Consider the following 20,255-nt stretch of genomic DNA (forward strand, 5'->3'; position numbering starts at 1 on the left):
CCACTACACGTCAATAGAAATCCAAAAATATTAATACAAACACAATAAAATGTGAAAGTAGCTTGTGTAAAATGCAGAACCGTCTTAAATAAGGTGTTTGTTGTGAGCTAAAACAATCGAACCACCCCCGTGCCTCGCCTCCAGGTCAATGAGCACCGAATCAGACACGGAAGCGAATCGCAGCTGTCAAGCAGATCTTTCTAAATCAGACTCAGCTCGCAGTTAGCAGCAACATATCATCAGACTACACCTAAAATGGACTCTCCACGCTGGCTGCCTCTGGAGTCCAATCCAGAAGTACGTACCCCATCGCCTATTTTCACAGTTACAAGGTTTTATTCAAGCCATTCATTCTAAAGCATGAGAGCACTAGCTACTGTGGCTAGCTATAAGAACAAAAGCTGAGCCCGGTATAGGAGCTCTGCTAATAAATCATATTTGTTTACCAATTTCTCTTTCTCTCGTTTATTATTTTTTTCAGGTCATGACCAAGGTAAGCTCTTTTTGGTTCTATTTAACGATAGTGTTTAAAATAGAGAGTTGCAAATAGTGTTCAAATGTGCAAGGCCCACAATGATAATACATTTACAGTATTGTTGTCATAAAACAATCAAAAAAGTCAAATAAAATCGCTGTTAATGCGGTTAAAAATTACTGCAGTGGATAAATGATGTTCAAACTTAGGAAAACATGTTTTAATAAATTAACTGTAAAAAGCATTTCTGGTACCACAACCTAAATGTATGTCTACAAGCCCACATATACATATTTTTTTTTTCATTTTGTACTTTCAACCAGATTATGCCAGTGCATCTTATTGTGCATGCTAATGTACTCTGTTTGCGTCTAGTTTGTCAGCTGTTTGGGCATGAGGCCATCTTGGCAGTTTGGGGATGTTTACGGGTTGGATCCAGAGCTTCTGAGCTTGGTACCAAGACCAGTGTGTGCAGTGCTGCTCCTCTTCCCTGTAACAGAAAAGGTATGACATATTTGTCCAGTTAGTAAACACATAGACGCTCTTGACTTTTAGGCGTCTATAATTTATGTGCTATTAATGAATGTTGACCAGTAATATCGATAAGATATTTCTTATCTTTCTGCTGCTTTTTTTCTTGTGTCCAGTACGAGGCGTTTAAGCAAGAAGAGGAAGAGAGACTGAAAGGCCAGGGGCACGGAGTCTCCCCTGATGTATACTTTATTAAACAAACTATTGGGAACGCCTGTGGAACGATCGGATTAATTCACGCAGTGGCTAACAACCAGGCACACCTGCAGTTTGGTGAGTTTTAACTACATGTTAAAACTCACATTGGAGTGAAAAGTAAAATTGACCAAAAAGCAAGCAGTTCACCTGGACCTGCACACATTTTGTTGCACTACGACGGCAAACCTTGGTGTATTTAGCTGAGAGTTTAGATGAACATGAAGTGCTGCATAGCTGTAAGGTAAAAGAAACCTTTGTGGTTTAAAAATAAGATTTGCACAATATTAAACATTTGATAAAAATATGCAATGGTAATAGTAAGCATTTCAATATTTGACACCATTTGTGTGAATATAAAAGTGTTCCTTTGAAAAAGAAATAAAACAGAATATTTCCATTGTACGGTCATCAGAAATCCAAACAGTTAAACTGAGAGCTGATTCAATACAAAAAACAGAACATTACAGTTTCACATAATCCTCATGTTGTGCTGATAGAATCAAACAGTAAGAGACAATTATTAAAGATTATCTGCTTTATTTTATCCTTCACTTCATGTGTCCTTTCTTTCTTCCATGTGTACTTATGTGCTTCCATTCTTCATACAAGAATTTTGTCCTCCCTTTTTTGTGCCCACTATTTGTTCAGTTCCTGTCCTTCCTTCCTTCCTTCTACTCTTTTCCATTTTTTCTTCCATCAACCCTTACCTCATTCTTTTCCTCCCCTCCTTTCTTACTATTTCTATATATATATATATATATATTTTTTTTTTTTTTTTTTTTTTTTTTTTTTGGTCAATGTCTTTAGTATTTTCTCTCTCTTGCTTTTATGAATTTAACTTAAAAGATTGAGAACTTCAAAAAGTTGCATCTGTAAAAATCTGGAATTTTTCCATAAATGTTTAGGAACCCTGACTATAGTAATAAGCAGTATAGTTTAAATCTGATTTTGTATTTAAATGTGAGTAATCCTGTTCCGTTTATATTTGGCTCCTTCTTCCCAGAGGCCAACTCTCCCCTTAAGAAGTTCCTTGAACAAACGGCAACAATGACCCCAGAGGAAAGGGCCACGTTTTTGGAAAAAGACGAGGTAGGACGAAGCTGAAGAGAGCATGGATGGACATTAACTTCGGAAACCAACCTGAAGTGACTGTACAGGAGAAAAGTCAAATGACCGAAGTAGTTTTTTTGTTCAATTGTTTCTTCCAGAGTATACGTGTCACACATGAATCTAGCGCACAGGAGGGACAAACTGAGGTTTGGAATAACTTTAAGTTCATTTGTAAGAGTAATTTGCACTGATTTTGATAATGAATATGCACAAATTAACCTCAACAAATTCATTTCTTGTCTGACATAGGCCCCGAGTTTAGATGAAAAAGTCAATCTGCATTTTATAGCTTTTGTGAACGTCGGAGGACAGTTATACGAACTAGGTGAGTTCACCCCCTAAATACCTAAATACACCTGCTTGTCATAAATCTTCATTGCAGTTTGTCGCACTACACAGGTACTTGCATATTTGTATTAACAAACATACAATAAAGTCATGTTTCTTTCAAGCTTGCAAAGTCTCTTGGTGAAAAATTTAGAATGGTCTGACTGTTAATTTGAATTCATTTGTTTAGTTGGGCAACAAAGTCCCCCAAATCACGGAGCCAAAGTTTGATACAGTAAAACTGATGCTTCAGTTCTTAACTTTTAAGTTGACCAGAGTGCTTTTATGCAACAATCCTTAACCTCCTGGTTCTGTAGGGAACAAATAAGCTATTTCACAAACAGCCGATCAAAATGAGAAAGTGGGGTGCACCAATAAATTGGCTCTGATTTTTTTTCATTTTGGGACATCGGCTGATCTCCCAAAACAATCTTCTTTACCTCTGAAAAGGATCTGAAAATCAGCCTCTGTTGTTTCCTGTTATGTTGTGAGAGGGGGCTGGCAGACAGAACCACCCACCAGGTCAAGTCTGCAGGTGCACGGTTAACAATAGTCACCATACTGTTTACAACCCAGCAACTTTGTTTCTATATTTAGTTGTCAAAAAACAAAAAAAATCTGTATCAGTCAAAATCGGAATTGGCAGATCAGAATTGTTAAAGATTGACGATCACCTACAAAACTACAACTGGTTCACCTCTATTAACAACAACAAGCATACACGGTATTCAAGTCAGACTGGTGTTTACTGAAACAACTGAAAAATTAAGAAAATATCCACTTCCTGAAATGTGTGTATATATCTGCAGCCATGGTTATAAAAAAAGGTTCAAATCAACAATTAATTTCATACATAGATGGACGGAAGCCTTTCCCTGTTGTCCATGGAAAAACTACAGAAGATACACTCCTTGAGGTAAGCTATTGCTAAACACACTTGAGATTATGACATGCAAAGTTCACTTCTAGGTTGTGTTATTTTTTTATGATGCTAGATAGTGAGAGTTTCCCTAAAATCAGTGGCAGCAAATGATTGTACTTGTGTGTTCCAGGACGCCATAGAAGTTTGTAAGGTTTTCATGGCTCGCGACCCTCAGGAGGTCCGTTTCACCATCATCGCTCTGTCCAAAGACTCGTTCTGAGGAAGCTCTTTTTACTTTTGTGTTGTTGTTTTTTTTATTATTATTTTCGACCCCAGAAAGCAAAGAAAACATTACTGCCAAACATTCTGAAGTGCTGAATATATTATAAAACACAGTTGTTGTTTTTTTGGGGGTTTTTTCTCACAATGGTATAGCAAGCAAATCTTAAACTAAAAAAAATACCAGGCATCAGAAATCTGCATCGCTGCCTTGGATTATAGTTTTGCTTAATCTGTATGTTTGAGGCTCTTTTTTGGGTGGACATCTAACTGCACTTATTCACCGTTTATTTAATTTCATTTTTGACAATTACTTCAATCACGTCATGGAGATGAGCTGTGCAGACACGTTTTAAGATGCTTTAAATTCATTCTCTCAAAACACTTACAGGATGATGATGTTTCATGACTTAATGCGTTATGAACCGCTTTAACAAAGATGACTGTCGGAGGGTAACAAACATCTAGTCTGAACATGCGGGTGAAAGGTGCCTACATTTTTGTAATTATGAGTTTGTCAAATAAAGGGCAAATTTAAAAAGCACTTTTTTTGCGTGTCCTTTCTTCATCCATCTGTATTATTCTGTTTATCTTCGAGTTTACATCTAGTTTCTACTAAAATTAGCTCCCACATTAAATTAGGTTTAATATAAAAGCTCCAAAAATATTGTTATGGTTGTAAAAAAAAAACTGCAAGAGCTGTTTCATTTTTAATTTTTAGCTTTTGCTAATATTATATACCCATAAAATGATTCAACCCTCTGTATAGATTTGTTTAAAGGAGCGTACATTCACAAATCGGGGTAGTCTCAGACATACCTGATGCTGCTGATCAAGATGCCTGTTCTAGAGATGTGGCTTGGTCATGAGAATTATCTGAAAGGTTTGAGGAAAAGATTATTGCACTGAAAAAAAAAATGATACAAACGGAAAACAAAGGCTGTAAATGTTGATGGCCCCAGAGACATTGTTAATGTCAGGCAAGTTCAAAGGTAAAGGAACATTGAACCTTCAGGATGTGACATATCTGACAAAAGTCTTGCTACCACATTGTTCTTTTCTATTGTATGAAATACTTCATGCAAAATAATAATAATTATTATTATTATTGTGCCTCACATTTGTATTGTACTTATGGTGAAAATGACAGTCCTGTTCGTTCTTTGAAAGCGACGGATTAGTTTTCAGATCTTGTAATACTCGCTTTCCTCCACTGAGTGGCGCTGTAACAGCGCACTTTGCTTGAATCTCGATGGAGAGGATCCGATCGCTGTCAGTTTTCCCAGGTGTTCAAATGTTTTGTTTTGTTTTTTCTTTTGGTATTTTCTTCGAGGTCCATCAGTCTACAGCTTGCGCAATTTTCTTTTCAACAATTCATCATCTTCTTCCTCCTCCTCCTCCTCGCTTGAGGAAGAGGAAACTTCCGCACGTCTGATCTTTGGCGTGTTTTGTGTGGCAGCCCCCCCGCCTCCCCTGACTGTTTTTCTTGGGGTGAAATCGGGCTTTCGTGTTCACCTGGACGCCGCAGGAGCGCGGGTAGATCCTCCCTGGACCTTGCCTCTCAGCTGCCTCCCCCCCGCTGCAGGTCTGCAGCTCCAAATGCCCTGAACTTCGAGAGCCGACGAAGTTGAGCTCAGGAAGACGTTGAGGACTCTTTCGGTCGGAGCTTTGGAGAAAAGAAGCGAGCCACAGGTGTGTCGGATGAAAGGACGGGTAAAGCTGCTGCAGAGACAGGGTGATGCGGACGGAATGTACTAACCTCCCGTTCACCTTGCATCCACCCTGCTGCAAAAGAACAATAGGAAACTTTTGTTGTTGTTGCCGAACGAAAGGTGTGATCACGAGCTCACCTGTGTTTCTGGCTACCCACGGGAAGACTTTTAAAGGCGGTAGTTGTGCTCGTACTGTTAAGTCTGCATGATGGAGTGGCGTGAGCAGTCCTCTGTCAGCTGTGAGGAAGCGTACCTGGAGGCGCGAAGATGGATCGAGGTAAGTCAAAGCCACCTGAGGATTGTTGTACTGAGGATGTGGCAACACTGGACGCTTTCATGCTCCAATGTATTAGTGATGCTATTCTGGAAAGCTCATTTGTTTCAGTAATTCTACTCAAAAAGTCAAAGTAATTTATACATATATTTTTTTGGACGATTTAGGCTTATAGTTTAATGGCAGCCGTCATTGCACAAGATCGTGTTCTCTAACACAGAAATGACATATTGTTATGACATTCGATTTCTGAAGAAAACCATTGGTTTAACATGAACTATTTGGCAAAGACGGTGAAGGTCATGACATATAAAAGGTCATGACAGAAGACGCTGCCTGTTAAGAGTCCTGTATCCAAACATGCTAATGGACAATGCAGTGGAAGAAAAAAGTGTGGTTTAACAAAAAAATAAATAAAAAGGTGCAGCTATGGAGTCAGGGCTTCAAGAGCCTTCATACACAAATGAAGAACTTTGGGATACCACTGTTGCGTTTGTTAAGTTACGTTAAGCTACTGTGTGCTCAGTGACAATAGTAGACGTGTCTTACCCTGGCTGGAGAGTATGAGGACTGGACTGTTGCTCGACGGTCTAAAAGTCCTCTCTCGGATGAAAGTAAAGTATGCATTTTATGTGGAAGTCAAGGTCGCTAGAGAGTGGAGGAGGAAGAGTGGAGAGGCACCATGCCCAAGTTGCATGAGGTTCAGGGTGAGGCTTCCATTTTCAGTGATAGTTTGGACAGCCAGCAGACCTCCAGCTGTTGGTCTGCTGACAAGCTTTATGGCGATGATGAAGCCTGTCATTGCCATAAAGTGATGGCGCTTTTCACCAACCAGGCTTCCAAAACGACCAATATCTGCTTTAATGACGATGGTCGCTGCTCCTGACTAGCCAACAAATTCTCCTGACCTAAATCCCATAAACAATCTTCAGGGTGTTGTCACAAGGACAATAAGTGACACCAGGCCCAACAAAGCAGAAAGCCTGATGGCTGCTATCAAAAGGGGCGTGCGCATGGTGGAAACTGGCTTCTTGAGAAGTGTTTCAGTGTCTTTTAGTGAGAATTAATGTTAAAAGTACAGAAGTCTTATCATATCTACCAGATCATGTTGTTCCTTCTCAACTGGTGTACAATTTAACCAGTGGACTCTTGCTTCTGGAAAACAAAAGTACTTTCTCAGCAAACGGATGTCTTATCTTCTTAGAGAAAAGGTTACATTGTGTTGAACTCATTCCTCATTGCAGGCTTTGTCTTTCTTTAGATCTTGTCAAAACCTGCTCATCTGCTCCTCTGTTTTTAAGCTCCTGGGGATTCAGGGCTCCAGTTTCAAGCAGAAAAAAAAATACAGAAGCATTAACAAAAAGTGCAGCTTGTCCCAGTCACCGTGATGTTAACAAATAATTTGGTGTATTCTTGGTTCGTTTTGATCTCACGCCTTTTTCGTGTGAAGGCGTGACGGAAAAATTCTTGAAACAGTTGTGCATCATGCCATGCACATTGTTTATGATCAGTTCAGGAAATCGGCACTGTGGGGTCACTGAAAATAACCGAAATAAAGAACAGCAAAGGTTTAGTAGTTTCCATGTTATCAGTTGATTATCTAATTCAGCAATTAGGTAAAGCTTGCTGTCAAGTTTTTAGCTAGCATGCTTCTCTTAGTGTGTTTTTGAAGTGGTGTTCCCTTTATAAAAGCCCTGACTGTAGATATTTGTTGCAACTGGAACTATTTTGTGAAACTGTCAGAATGTGCTTGGTCAGCTGAGCAGCAGTGTGTAGGAGGTGGACTTTTTTCCTTATGATCAGGAAAAGACCATTCACTCCAACACTTTTTTTTTGGCTGAAAATGGTGTTCAAACCATACAAATGGTATGATAGAATTTTTTTTTTTTTTACTATTCAAATCCTTGGAATACCTCAATAGTCAAAACATACTTCCCATTTCATGCAGTCAATATGATTTGACACATACTGTCTAAAATGCTAACAAATCTAAAATGTCACATTACATAAAGTTTCCACCCAACTTCTCGCCACACTCTTTCTTCTCTTTTAATTAGGGAGCCATTTTTCTTCCCCCCTCGTTTTGCAAATTCTCCTCCCAGCATGGCATCACCGACAAGAAGCTGCGTGACTGTAATTAAACAAATATTGTTCTAATTTCATGAAGGGGTGAATCTGAATGCTTTCAATGTGACATCAGCGTCTCTCCCATTCACACACTGGCCCATTGTAGTGGCTTTGCCGGTGGGACCGGGGTGGGGGCCGCAGCGCTCCGCTGAAGGCTGCAGTACAAGAAGGTGAAGGTAAAGGCCATGGAGCTGATGAAAAGAATGTGAGAGAGGGCTGGCACAGTGGAAATAAAAGAGCAACAACAAACCATACTCTGGCACCAGAGGAGCTGTCACCCCACCCCTCAAAGAAAAAGTTTTTGTTGCTTTTGGATTGTGCCTCTGAATGATTAACAAGCTGCTTGGCTTCACAGAGCTTTAAACCGAGGCATGTGTGCAGTGCGAGGTTGGTGGTGGTGTTAAAAAATGAGACTAAACGGTCCGGAGCCCGTCACATGGACACATTCCAGGATTTGCTGCCATGGCTGTGAACACGGCCCCCTCAAAGGCAGTCGGCTGTCAGCGCAGGGCACGAGATCCTTCGACCACAGGGCCTGTTGGAATAATGGAAGCTCTTGTTAATTGAATAGAAACCCCTTGGAGTGTAACTGTTATGACGACCCTGAACAAGTGGTGGTGTTTGTGCAACTTATGGGTCAGACGAGCAGGCATATGGCTACTTGTAATGACAATTAGTGATAATAATAGTTTCCTTTAATTGAGATAGGTGTTCTCTACTTCTGTTTGTTTATTTTTTCTATAGTCTTTGGTAGCCAACTATAGAGTCCCACTCTATAGTGGGACTATACAGCATATATATATGTGGGTGTGTGTGTTTTGAAGTGGTGTTCCCTTTATGTGTGTGTGTGTGTGTGTGTGTGTGTGTGTGTGTGTGTGTGTGTGTGTGTGTGTGTGTGCGTGTGTGCGTGTGTGTGTTTAGATATAAGCACCCCAAGTTTTAATACATAGTAAGCTTTATGGAAAGAAAATGTAAAAAAAAAATCACACTTAGTACTGCAAGATCTTTAAAAAAAATGTGGAAACTTATTTGCATGTTTAATGAACAATGTTGTGGAGCAGAACTGTTCTACTACAGAACCAAACCCTACACTTTCATAAGTGTCATTAAAAAGGTTTTCATAACTTGACATTTCAAAATGCATCTGTAAAGTCTGAAATTGATTAGAAAAAAAAATCCACACATTAGTCTGATGCACTTGTCTTTGTCCTGCAGCCAGTGTCAAAGGAAATACTTCACAGATGAAGGAAAATTGATTTCCCTCCATCAGTGGTTCATCTATTGTCTTCTGTTGTTCTCATTGGGTGGGAACCCTGCAGTTGAGCTGGCTGAGAAACAATATCTGATTTCCGATCTAAGGTGATGATCAAAACATTCCATGAGAAACAATGACACTATAGAGTGGGACTGTATAGCAAGACAATGTTATTAAAATTAACTGAAATCAAAGAATATTAACCCAAGAAACAGTAGATGGTATTTGCAGAATTTACAAAAAATCTCCTGGCATACGAAACCCTTCGCAGCTGTAAGAAACAGCAGATCTTCAGGCAGGTTTTAGTCTCAAAAATGCTCTAAATAGTCAAGCACAAAGTAGGTTTTCAAGAGCAATATAAGCTGGTGGATCTAGAATTCTGAGTTGCATGAATCTGAATGAAAACAAAGTTTCCTTCCTGTCCACATATTACGCAGGAAACGAGAGACTTACCCAAGCACCTTGGTTCTGCTTCTTAATATTACAAGGACTTATTTTTATTGGCTACTATTCCTTGAATTGGGAAAACAAAGGTACTACCAGATTTAATGGCGTCCCGCTCATATCTTTCTGTCACTTCCCATGAAAACTGAATGGCTAGGAAATTTACAGCTCCTCTGAAGCAGTGTTTCCTGGACATTTTCCCAAATAATTCACAAAATATGTTTTGACTAGTTCTGCATTTGGAACAGAGTAGTATCAATCAAAACAGTAAGATCTCCAAGTTGATCCGTCTCAGTGACTTTTTTTTTTAAACTGTTTTTGGGAATTCAATTATTAATAACTTGGAGAAGGAATAACTCTTGTTCTCTGGAGCTGATATTGCTGCATTATTTACCACCTTAGAAACTTTAAATCTAGACTCACCATTTGTCTCCCTGAACGTTCCCTTTTGACGGTTTTGATATGAAGAAATTAGTAATTGCGTTCAGAATCATCAACGTGAAAACAAGCCCTTGCACAGGAAGCCACTCACTAAAACAGTTGTAGCTCCATTGTAGCAGCGGTGATATTAATGGATTCCACAGCTGAATTTTTGTTTTCAATTCAAACCCTGAAACATGTGGAAAAATGTTCCCTCTGTTGACCCATACTTCTATGCTTGAGACACAAAGAATGTCAGGAACAATTAGTGGTTGAGTGCTACATCAGTAACCAGATCGGCCTTGGTGTCCTGTGTGAATAAACATGGACTCCTCAGACTATTCATGCACTATCTGGCCTCCCCCTTGTTTAGTTTGCCCTGGTAATAATTACTGTTCCTTGTAGAAGTATTCATATGCCTTGAACTTTTTTCCATGTTGTCATGTTACAACAATAAACTTTGTGTCAATCTACTGTTTAAAATTTTTACAATCTCAACAAAATAGCTTATCATTGGGAAATGGACAGAAAAGAAGGCCTGGTTTTCAAAATACCTTAAAAAGCAAGACTCAACCTTTTTCCTGCACTTACTAACGCGAGTCTTTTGGGAGTCACGTATGGGAGCGTTGCCTATTTATAGAAGCAGGTTTTGGTTTGTGTCACAATTCAAATTTAATTTCTTTAGGCTTTTTTCCAGCAGATTTTGGAAACCCATTTGCTTTCCTGTTGAGAAATTTGGCCACCTGAGCAATGGTGGGTTTCTTTTACAGTTCCCCCAAAGCCACAATGTGCGTATTGACAAAGGATGGACAGAGGGAAGGAATTTTTTCTTTTCAGTACTCCGCAATACTTTGTGTTGGTCTGGCACATTAAAACCAAATAAATGCATTAAAGTCAGTTATTTGGAACATAATAAAATGTAGGAAAAGACAAAGGCATATGAAGACTTTTGCGAGACACAATTGCTTTGCTCAGACATCTTTACCCATGGTGAACCAGAACCATATTTCTGGAGCTTTCTGCATCGTAACTCAGTCGTTGATTCTGCTCCTATGTTTTGTCTTTGATAAAACCAGAGCGCCCATCTGCCGCTCCAGATCAGACCTGTTGATCTTGATGGTTGATAATATCTCCAATAATAGCGGAGCAGACTGGTATTCTGTTACAGCACATCCAGCTTTTTGCCAGGGTGGTTCCCACACCTAATACCCTAATTGTCCTCTTTCAATCAGATTAGCCGATGTCACTTTTGATTAGAAAATGTGAGGGGAGAGCAACATCAAAGTAACACTCTGTGGAAAGAGGATGGAAGATGTAATCGTTCACACAGAGCTGTTTCCTTCTCCATTGTTTATTTGCATGCAAGTGAATCCCAGCAACTTGCCTGCGCATACATGGAACAGTAGGGGTCAGGATTTCATATGCTAAATGCACAGCCTGGCTGACTGCTGCAAGTTGCATAAGGCTGTTTTCACTCTTTATAAAATGATGGCTGCTCTCTGTGCCTCTCTCATCTTGTCTGTTTGTCTTTTTTTTTTTTCTTGTCCGGGGGTTTAGTTCGGATAGTAATTTTGTGAATGAAAAAGAAAGAAGCAGACTGGGCTGAAGTATTTCTTACCACGTAGCTCATTTCCATTGTGCAAAGACACAGAAGTAGGCAGTGGAAGCGTGTGAGAACTTTATTCTTGCTCATGTATCTTGGCATTGTCTAATTCTCTTGGAATGATAAGCATTTGAGGCCGTGGCCATCTCTGGTTACCCAGGGAGTGTTCTGAGGTGTAGCGCAAATTGTTTGAAAATAATAATAGTCACGCTTAATTGCCTTTATTTCCTGTCTTGTCCATAAATATGTCCTGTACTTAACTTTGCAAGAGTTTGTCTGAAGCTTGCTTTTAAACATGGGCATAGTCCTTGATTGTAAATGCCAACGAGTCTGCTTATTTTTACAGTGTAATACAGAACACCTCTTAAGAATATGCTTGAAACCTACTTTTTTGGGGGCTCAAATTAATGTATTCACTGATTTAAGTATATGGAGTGTTGTTGCATTTTGCTTTGATCCTTTTTTAGCTTTCTCGCAACACTTTGATTTTACACCTGGCAATTCTGGTTCAAAGCAAAAACAGAAATCACATATCTAAACCTTTCTATTTCTAATTGACCGACAGGACGAAAGAGGGTAGATGTCAGCACACCTGACTCACTTTGGGAGGTATTCACAGGCCCACATCAGGCAGAGAAGTCTTTGCAGGGAAAGGGAGGGATGAAGTGAACACATATAGTTTCTTCGACTAAGCAAGTTTCAGGACTGAATAGTGCAAACAAGACTAGGAAATGATTTGTGACAAGGAGAGCAAGAAGTTCTTCAATTCAAATTAGAAGTATTAGCTCAGCCAATAACAGGATCGCTAAACTGAGTTCCTCTGCCAGTGTTGTTTTGAAAAGAAGGAAAGCCTTCTTGCCCTACCCCACACTTTATTTTTGCAGCTTCACAGCATTGTGGAACACCACTGAATCCACTAGACTTGGTTGTATATGTATTTTTGCAACGACATGAACATCACAGGAAGTGTTTAAGGTTGAACTGAGCTGTAAAACGCATGTCAAGCAACTTTATAAGCTTGGAGGATTCAACAAGCAGTCAGAATATACTTTTTAGAATCAGACTGCACTGAACTATGTTTGCCAATCCGTCTGTCTGTCATGGTACACAGGACACGAATAGAAGACATTTTAACACCTACTTTTCTACAAAAGCAAATATTGTGAAAATTGTTACAAAAAAAGATTGAATATTGCTCCATATTATTTCTGTGAATTAAAATTCCACCACTTCAAATGAGGGTTATGAAACTTTAATATTTCGATTAGGGGTACGTCAGTTTTCAGGCCAATCAACTATCTTTAAAAAAACCTCACCTGGTGAATCTGATTATGGCCGACATAGATTGTTTTTTTTCTCCAGATTTGAACCACAAATGTGTAGATATGACCTGATGTTTGAGGGAAAATGACTGATTGCCAGAACTCTGCAGAGGCACATAAGACAGATTTTATTTGTAAGTATTGTCTGATCCCAGATCTCCCAAAATTAAATATATCTGGTCCAGTTCATCGATGCACCCTACTGAAAGTTCACAACATATTTATGTACGTTATTTATGTAGATATTAATACTATCAATTTTTTATTTATCAATTTATTCACAAATTCAAACATTGTTTTGAAAGCACAGTGTTGTGCTGAGAGTATTGAGCGGGACTGCTGAGTAAATATAGTTTTTTAGCCTATTTTACAGATCCAGATTTAAACCTTAACACTGCTGGAATCAGGGAATGTCTAACATCAAACATTTTGTTGCAAAACATAAAAAAATAATAGTACTTTCTTTTTAACATAAAAATGCTGCATGAAAGAGAAGCTGTACAGAAAATGTAATAAATGCACAAATTGCTGCAGAAGTCCTGCATGTTTGTTTCAGTTGCCTCCACTTCATATGTGCTAGTGTTTAAGGCTGCACGTCAGGCGTGCATGCATGCATGCAGTGTTCCTGTTTGCTTACATAATGGTTCCTGGTGTTTCTGCAGCGGCGGTTTGAGATCATGGGAAAAGCATGAGGCTGTAACACAGCCGCTGTGTTCCTTCAGTTTTCCAGCCTTGTGGCTTCTGCAGACTGACTCCAGTACAGTTTTAACACAGCCCTAACATTTCCCAGCAGCTTCCAGCATTAACGTGAGAAGAAATCACCCACTCAGGACCCCCACAGCCCCTTGAGGAATACCTGGAGGACCTTACTTAGCGTTGGCCCTCAGAGACAGTGCAGGAACTCAGAAGGAAATACCTCTGACTTCCTCTGCTACTGTTCTCAACATCCTACCTTTATTCTCCAACGCTCCCCACCCCTCATCACACTCTGCCCCCTTCACCCCCACGTCCTCCTCCTCCTCTCCTTACCCAGCCCTTGCTGGCTGTTTTTGCTCACTGTTCTTGTATTCTTGCTTCTACTTTTTTTCTCTTTTTTTGTTTCTCTCTCCACAGGCAGCAACCAAGAAAAAATTTGGGAACGGCGACTTCCGATCAGCCCTGGAGAATGGAGTTCTGCTGTGTGAGTAAGTACTCCTCTTTTCCCAGGCACCTCTATTAGGCCACTCATTCATAAGGAATCCCTCCGCTCTCCTCCACGTCTGCTCTCCCAACGTAAGTGTTGCTGATAATTCCCAGGCAGACCCCCTGCCAGGCCACTGTTTGTTTGTTAGCTTGCATAAACGGAGCCAGGGTTGTCCAGACGGAACAATGGAGGCAGTTATTTGTAGTTATTTGATGCTATCACGATCAGACTTTCTCTCCTGCCTGTGTGGATAGGAGAGCGATGTCTTTCAGTTGTGTTGTCTGTTGGACAGATGTCATGGATCTGTGGATTGGGCTGCGAGCCGTCCTCGCTGTAATGAGAAGCTGTGCAGAGGATGAAAAAGTTTCAGTTTTGACCACAGGAAGGTTCAAAGCATGCTGCTTTATAATTTCCCCGAATGGATCCGGGATGAGCCAACAAGTCAGTTTTAAAACTCCTGTCTTTGCAACATTTGCTTTTTTTTTTTTTTTTGCTTTAACTCAGTAACTCTTCTCAGTTAGGAAATTTGTAAGGCAGAGCATAATGAAGCAGCATGCATATGTGCAAATTGCTTAACGGACACTGCGATGGGATTTGCACATATCAGCACGAGGCTGCTAATTAGCAGCAGCCCGTATAGAGTCGTCCAAACCTTTATCGGCAGCCGCTAGAAGAAGAAGAACCGCCTCACTCTGCTGATTGGGGCCTGACTCTGACGAACAACACCGTCTGCAGTTTTTTTTTTTTTTCATTCTCTTTTCAGTCATCAAGCTGTCCGTGTTTTCTCAGCACGAGGAAGAGGAAGGCTGATTAAATCACCTTCACCTACAAACCCAACCCTCCTGCTCCCATTGTGTTGCAGATATCCCAGTTTCTTGCTCAGAAAGGAATGTCCAGTGTTGCTCTTGCACATGATTATATCCTACTCAACCTTAACTATGTGTCTTATCTCATGAAAATCCATTGTTTCGGTGTTAAATGACCAGCATGAACTCAAGTGCAGCCTCCTGCACCCCCCATCCCAACTCCACACTCTTTCTTTACGTCTATTGTTGGCCTATCCCATCCGCCTACATCCAGAAAATCGCATCATCTTATATGGAGTTCAGTTTCTTTAAAACAATAGCAGGTTGCATGCTTTCATGAATATTCCCACAACTTGCTTTTTAAGTTCATTTACGCAGTTGTTCCACTATAACTAGTCGTTGTGGAAGCCGTTCAAAATATTTACGGTGCAATGACTGGATAATTAGCTGTTTTTTTTTGAAAGAGCAACATATATTTTGACTTGGACCATTTTAATATAAGACTTGAGAGCTATCATTTGTCTTGAATTAAAGTACATTGGCTAAAAATGTAGATTAGACAAACATAGTCATATGCCTTTTTTTCATCCAAGTTCTTTCTGCTTTACGATTCCAACTGCTGTGTTATCCTGAAGACATCGACTGATTGATTTATCTTCAAAGTAATGATCAAAACACCGATACTTGAGTATTCTAATTGTATTAAGATAAACTAGGTTTGATGGTTACACTTGGTTAAAACAAGGTAATATACAAAAATTTTTCAACTATCAGGAATAGTCATTCTTGACTCTCAGCTCCTTTTGGTCTTGGATCATGGTTCTCAACTAAAGAAATGGAGTTTCACATTCTGGATACTCATCCCAAGTGAATGACTTTTGAGGAATGTTGCTATTTTCTGTCCAGCCTTCTTATTATCTGCTGAAAGTCGTTCTCTCTTAGACTCTCACATTAATCCCAAAATGTTGTGGAACATATCAATCCTTTTGAATAGCCTCTTTTGCGTCTCTGTTGTTTCTTTGGCCTGGATATAAACTGAAGTAAATTTTGCTGGAAACATACAAAAGTACAGACGAGACAGTGAAGTATATCATCTGTGCTTAGTTTCTGTGCTGTCATTGTGAAAAAAAAAGTGCAGCAGAGTAAAAAGCCTTCTTAAACAGCCTTACTGCAAAGGTTGTCATTACATGCAATTGTTTCTTTTATTTATCTTTTTTTATATTGACTCTTACTCTATAACTTTCTTTCAAAGTGGTTTAAACGACACCACAAGTCCATTATCATCTACCTAAAACCATAGCTGCTCTTTGACTTTAAATGTGGTTATTCAAGTTTGTTTTGAGGTTACTTCTGCTGTGGAGGGCATGTTTTTGGAAGCACAAGGGCCCGTTTTTGTTTACACCATGGCGCGGCACCGGTGATTTACTAAACTGAAGCCAGGTGGCCGCCATTAAACCAGGTCGTAAACATACAACACCACCAGGACTGTGCATCAAGTCCTGCTCATTCCTTCGTAGCTGGGGCAGCTTCGACAATGAACGGGTGCTTTCACTTACCTTTTAATTTCCCCTGATGTTCTGCGTCTCTATCCTCTGCTTACAGTCTGATAAACAAGATCAAGCCTGGCACCATCAAAAGGGTCAACAGGCTCCCTACACCTATTGCTGGACTGGTAAGTTGTCTTCTGTTCTTGTTTAGTCTGGGATTGTCTTCTCAAATTATGTCTATATAGCCATCAGTGAAAGCATTTCTAAGCTTACACCACATCATTTTCTCACGTATTTCTTCATGTTTGTAATGCTCCTGATGTTCAGTGTCGTGAGTTAAAGCAAAGGGAATATGAAGTTTGACAGGTCAAGGTAATTGGATATGTGCTTCCTCATAGTTGTCCAGTACGTTTGGAGAATGAGGAGCTGCTTCAAAGGATGCAAATCCCTTACTTAACTATTGTGTTACAAAGATGTCAGACAGTCATTGTAAAGAAGGATATACAAAAAATGAAGCCTGGTATTGGTTCATCCTGAAAATAGGTAATGATGAATCCCCTTCATTTTGGCAACATCCAGACTCTTTAATGACAGACAGAGATTAAAACATGAAAAGGATAAGACAATAAAAAAAAACACACACACACACAATCGCTGCGACAGTCTACGTCCTGGCGTTTATTCCATCTTGGTTAGACAAAACATTTCCATGGTAGGTTAAAATTGATTTCCTCTGGCAGAAATAAACGACTGCAGCTATAGTAGTTGAGCCAAAGTCTAGATTTTGATTGTTGCAGCCATTATGAACAACTGAAATGCTGACTTTGCTTCTTCTTCCATCAGTAACACCCTTCACACAGAAGAGAGTGGAAGTGCAACATAGATTGAATATTACATGCTCTGTTCAGAATCACATTTTTGAGTTTCCAACAGGTTGGCCAATTTTCAAGACTGGTTGGGCTTATGGGTTCAATTACATCTTTTTTATTTGCCTATTTTCTTAGTCCACTCACCATTTAATCAAGTGCACCTCCAATGGGCAGTTTTTCTAAAAACTGGGTTTTTGAGTGATGGAGCAGTGTATCTTTTAAACTCTTTAAGATTTATAACATCTCCCAGTTATAAATCTTTACTGGAAGATGTGGTGTTTTGCTCATATTCCAGTGAAGGTTTTTGGGCCACCATGGCTCTCTGCAGATGGATGTTTTGGGAGTGACTGCAAACAAATTCTCGGGAAGTAGAGGCTTGAAAACCTACCTAATACCCATCCCTGAGAAAGCTCTCTCTAGTGGGAGTAATTGAGTCCAGCTGTCTCGAGGAATCATGGACATCCCTCTCCCAAGCAGTGTGTGTGTGCGTGTGTGTGTCTCAGCATGTTCATGAGACAACGAACGTTATCAGTAAAATAAACAGACTGTAAATCATAAAGTGTCACATGTCTTTTGTGACAAAATCAACTTTCTTTTTTTTTTCTTTTGCCATTTGCTGTGTTGATGTAAAGGCTGGGCACCTGCTGAGGTAATGGGTACGGCTCCATCGCAGCATTTCTGTGGTATTTCCGAGACTTGGACGCAAACCTGAAACCACCTGATCATAAATTCCCCCTTCCAAAGGCTTCTGGCTGGCCTGAGGCTATCCGTTTCTGCCGGCCACATGGAGCGAGGCTGGATGCTCTCCCAACAAACATTACTCACTCTCTCTCTGAGAGTTGTTGAGATTTTACTCCCTCAGCAGTAAAGTGGTCTTCCTATCTCCAGTTTTTAAAAATAGCAGTGAGTGTGAGGAGGGCATAAAGTGTTGGGCGGTGATTTTAAGTAGAGAAACGCCAATCACTGGCCTCCAATATTCGTTTCTGTGAAACTGATCTGTCGAGGCCAATTTTAGCTGAAATATGTCATTGTATACAATGTTGACATAATGAAGGCATCAGTTGGACTTGATGTGCTATTTTTCTAAACAAGCATTTTTCCATTCATAAAACTAGACCTGCATCTGCTAAATATCTTTTATTTCAAGCCAGAATACTCTTCTACTTATGAGCCACCAGCTGGTGGTGATAATGTTTACCCAAACAACAAATTTAAGAAGAATGCTCTAAACGCGCATGGCTAAAGCAGAGCTAGGCTAAAGTTCAAATGCTGCAACCTAAAAGGATGTAGAACCTTAACAATTTAACAAAATCACAAAAGGCTGCCAACATTTCCTAGTCCAACATGGGTCAAAGCAGAATTTTTATCAAAAGGATAAAACAGAGCAGCTTAGCTTTAATGTATGTTTAACCTACATGACACCTGTTAGTGTTAAATTCGGATCAACTCATCTCTTTGCCAAGTGGATGAAATGTCCTCACTGTGTTATGTGGCAAAAATACCCAATCAAATGTGGAAAAGGCAAGAAATGGCAAACCATTTGTACAGTTCCCACCAGAAAATTATGCCCTCCCTCTGCATTTAGTGGGAGGATTTGTCAGCTGGGGGCAGCAGCTTTTCTGATTGATCAAATTGGTCAAATTTTCAGTTTAAATCCATTTATAGTCTGCACAGGAGAAGAAGAAAGAAAGACAAAGAAGAATAAGAAGGGTAAGGAAAAGGAAAGGACAAATCAAGAGCATTCCTTTTCCTTTCCTTCTTAATCCTCTTCGTCCTCCACCACCTTGTCCACTTCTTCTACACTTTGTTTCCACATCATGTCCCCCACTGCTCTCCTTACCACTGACCAACAGGAAAGGGAATGTGTTTGGATTTTTATTACCTACTTTGTCAGATTGGTTGTTACTTAAAACCAATCTGACAAAGAAGAGCTATTTGTAACTACGCCTCATTGCCACTTAAATGGGAACATGTGCCATCATCATCATCATCATCATCATATGTTCTTTTACTTTTGCTATCTGAAGGATTTTAAATCGTTCAAATTGATACCAGCTTAAAACTCTGGCAGAGCAAAATCCCAAGGGAGGGATGGGAACATTTAGCAATGCTGGCTCCCAACCTGGGTCTATTCTTTGGTTTTACTTGTGTCCAAGTGATTTTTTTTTCTCCTGTCAGCACATTTCTGTTCCTGAGTACTCTGCAGGCTGTGGGTTTGGACCATCTCAGTCCCAGCTTTGGGCCTGGTTCTGCCCACCCAAAATACACAGTAATTGGTATGGTACTGGATGTCCTCTGCATACACCAACCCCTTGGTGAGTTGAGGTACAAGAAGGAGGAGACAAACAGGCAGTTCCTATAGGCCCCAGGGTGTCTTTACACATGTAGACGTGTGTGTAATCATCCGTGCAATGACAGGCATTTGACCATGCTTTGTTACTGTGTTTATCTTCTATGGGTGCATGTTATGACTGGATAGGACTGCTGGAACTGTCTGGCTCAATAAAGCCCTGTTTGAGGAGTGGCAGCATGTCAAGTATTCCATCTCCTCTTAGTTTCTTTTCCCAAAATTTGGAAAAGTGTAGCCTGATATTTTACGCATAGTTTTTCGTGCTATGGTTGCTTCCTCGGTCGTGTGAGAGTAATCTCAGAATAATCCTTTTTCTTAACCCAGTGAATGGTCCAAGGTGCACATTTAGGGATAAAATGTTAAGTCAGACATCCTGTGACGCAAATCTTTTTATTCCTTGTTGTGAAGAGCTTAAATCAGGGTTTTTCGAGTGTCCATGAGATTACCCTTTTTCAGCAATACACTGACTAGACAACATGGATCGGTAATGAAATATAAACTTCCACTGTTACAAAGGTTTCTTTGAATGCCCAATAAATAAAAAATAAGTTCCATCTCCTTTTTGTGTCCTTTAGTCAATTACATTGGTGCACCATTAACCATTGACGCAAATTCTGTTGC

At 39.9% G+C, this 20,255-nt stretch overlaps 2 protein-coding genes across 2 annotated transcripts in view; both read left to right on the plus strand.

Moving 5' to 3' along the window:
- Nucleotides 1–173: 173 nt before the first annotated feature.
- On the plus strand, nt 174–4,326 carry uchl3 (ubiquitin carboxyl-terminal esterase L3 (ubiquitin thiolesterase)). The gene is made up of 9 exons (XM_055031826.1): nt 174–297; nt 482–493; nt 851–979; nt 1,123–1,279; nt 2,208–2,293; nt 2,413–2,460; nt 2,564–2,639; nt 3,499–3,557; nt 3,694–4,326. Exons 1-9 carry the CDS (start codon nt 256–258, stop codon nt 3,781–3,783), a joined length of 699 nt encoding a protein of 232 aa, XP_054887801.1. The 5' UTR covers nt 174–255; the 3' UTR covers nt 3,784–4,326.
- Nucleotides 4,327–5,581: 1,255 nt separating this feature from the next.
- lmo7a (LIM domain 7a) overlaps nt 5,582–20,255 on the plus strand; it is a 55,601-nt gene continuing 40,927 nt past the window's right edge. Inside the window, 3 exon segments of the mRNA XM_055031784.1 lie at nt 5,582–5,771; nt 14,053–14,123; nt 16,531–16,600. Coding sequence (XP_054887759.1) covers nt 5,700–5,771; nt 14,053–14,123; nt 16,531–16,600 — 213 coding nt within the window. The 5' untranslated portion in view covers nt 5,582–5,699.

This window comes from Poeciliopsis prolifica, unplaced genomic scaffold (genome assembly GCF_027474105.1).
Source record: "Poeciliopsis prolifica strain line A6 unplaced genomic scaffold, Auburn_PproV2 SCAFFOLD007, whole genome shotgun sequence".
In the NCBI taxonomy this organism is placed as follows: domain Eukaryota; kingdom Metazoa; phylum Chordata; class Actinopteri; order Cyprinodontiformes; family Poeciliidae; genus Poeciliopsis; species Poeciliopsis prolifica.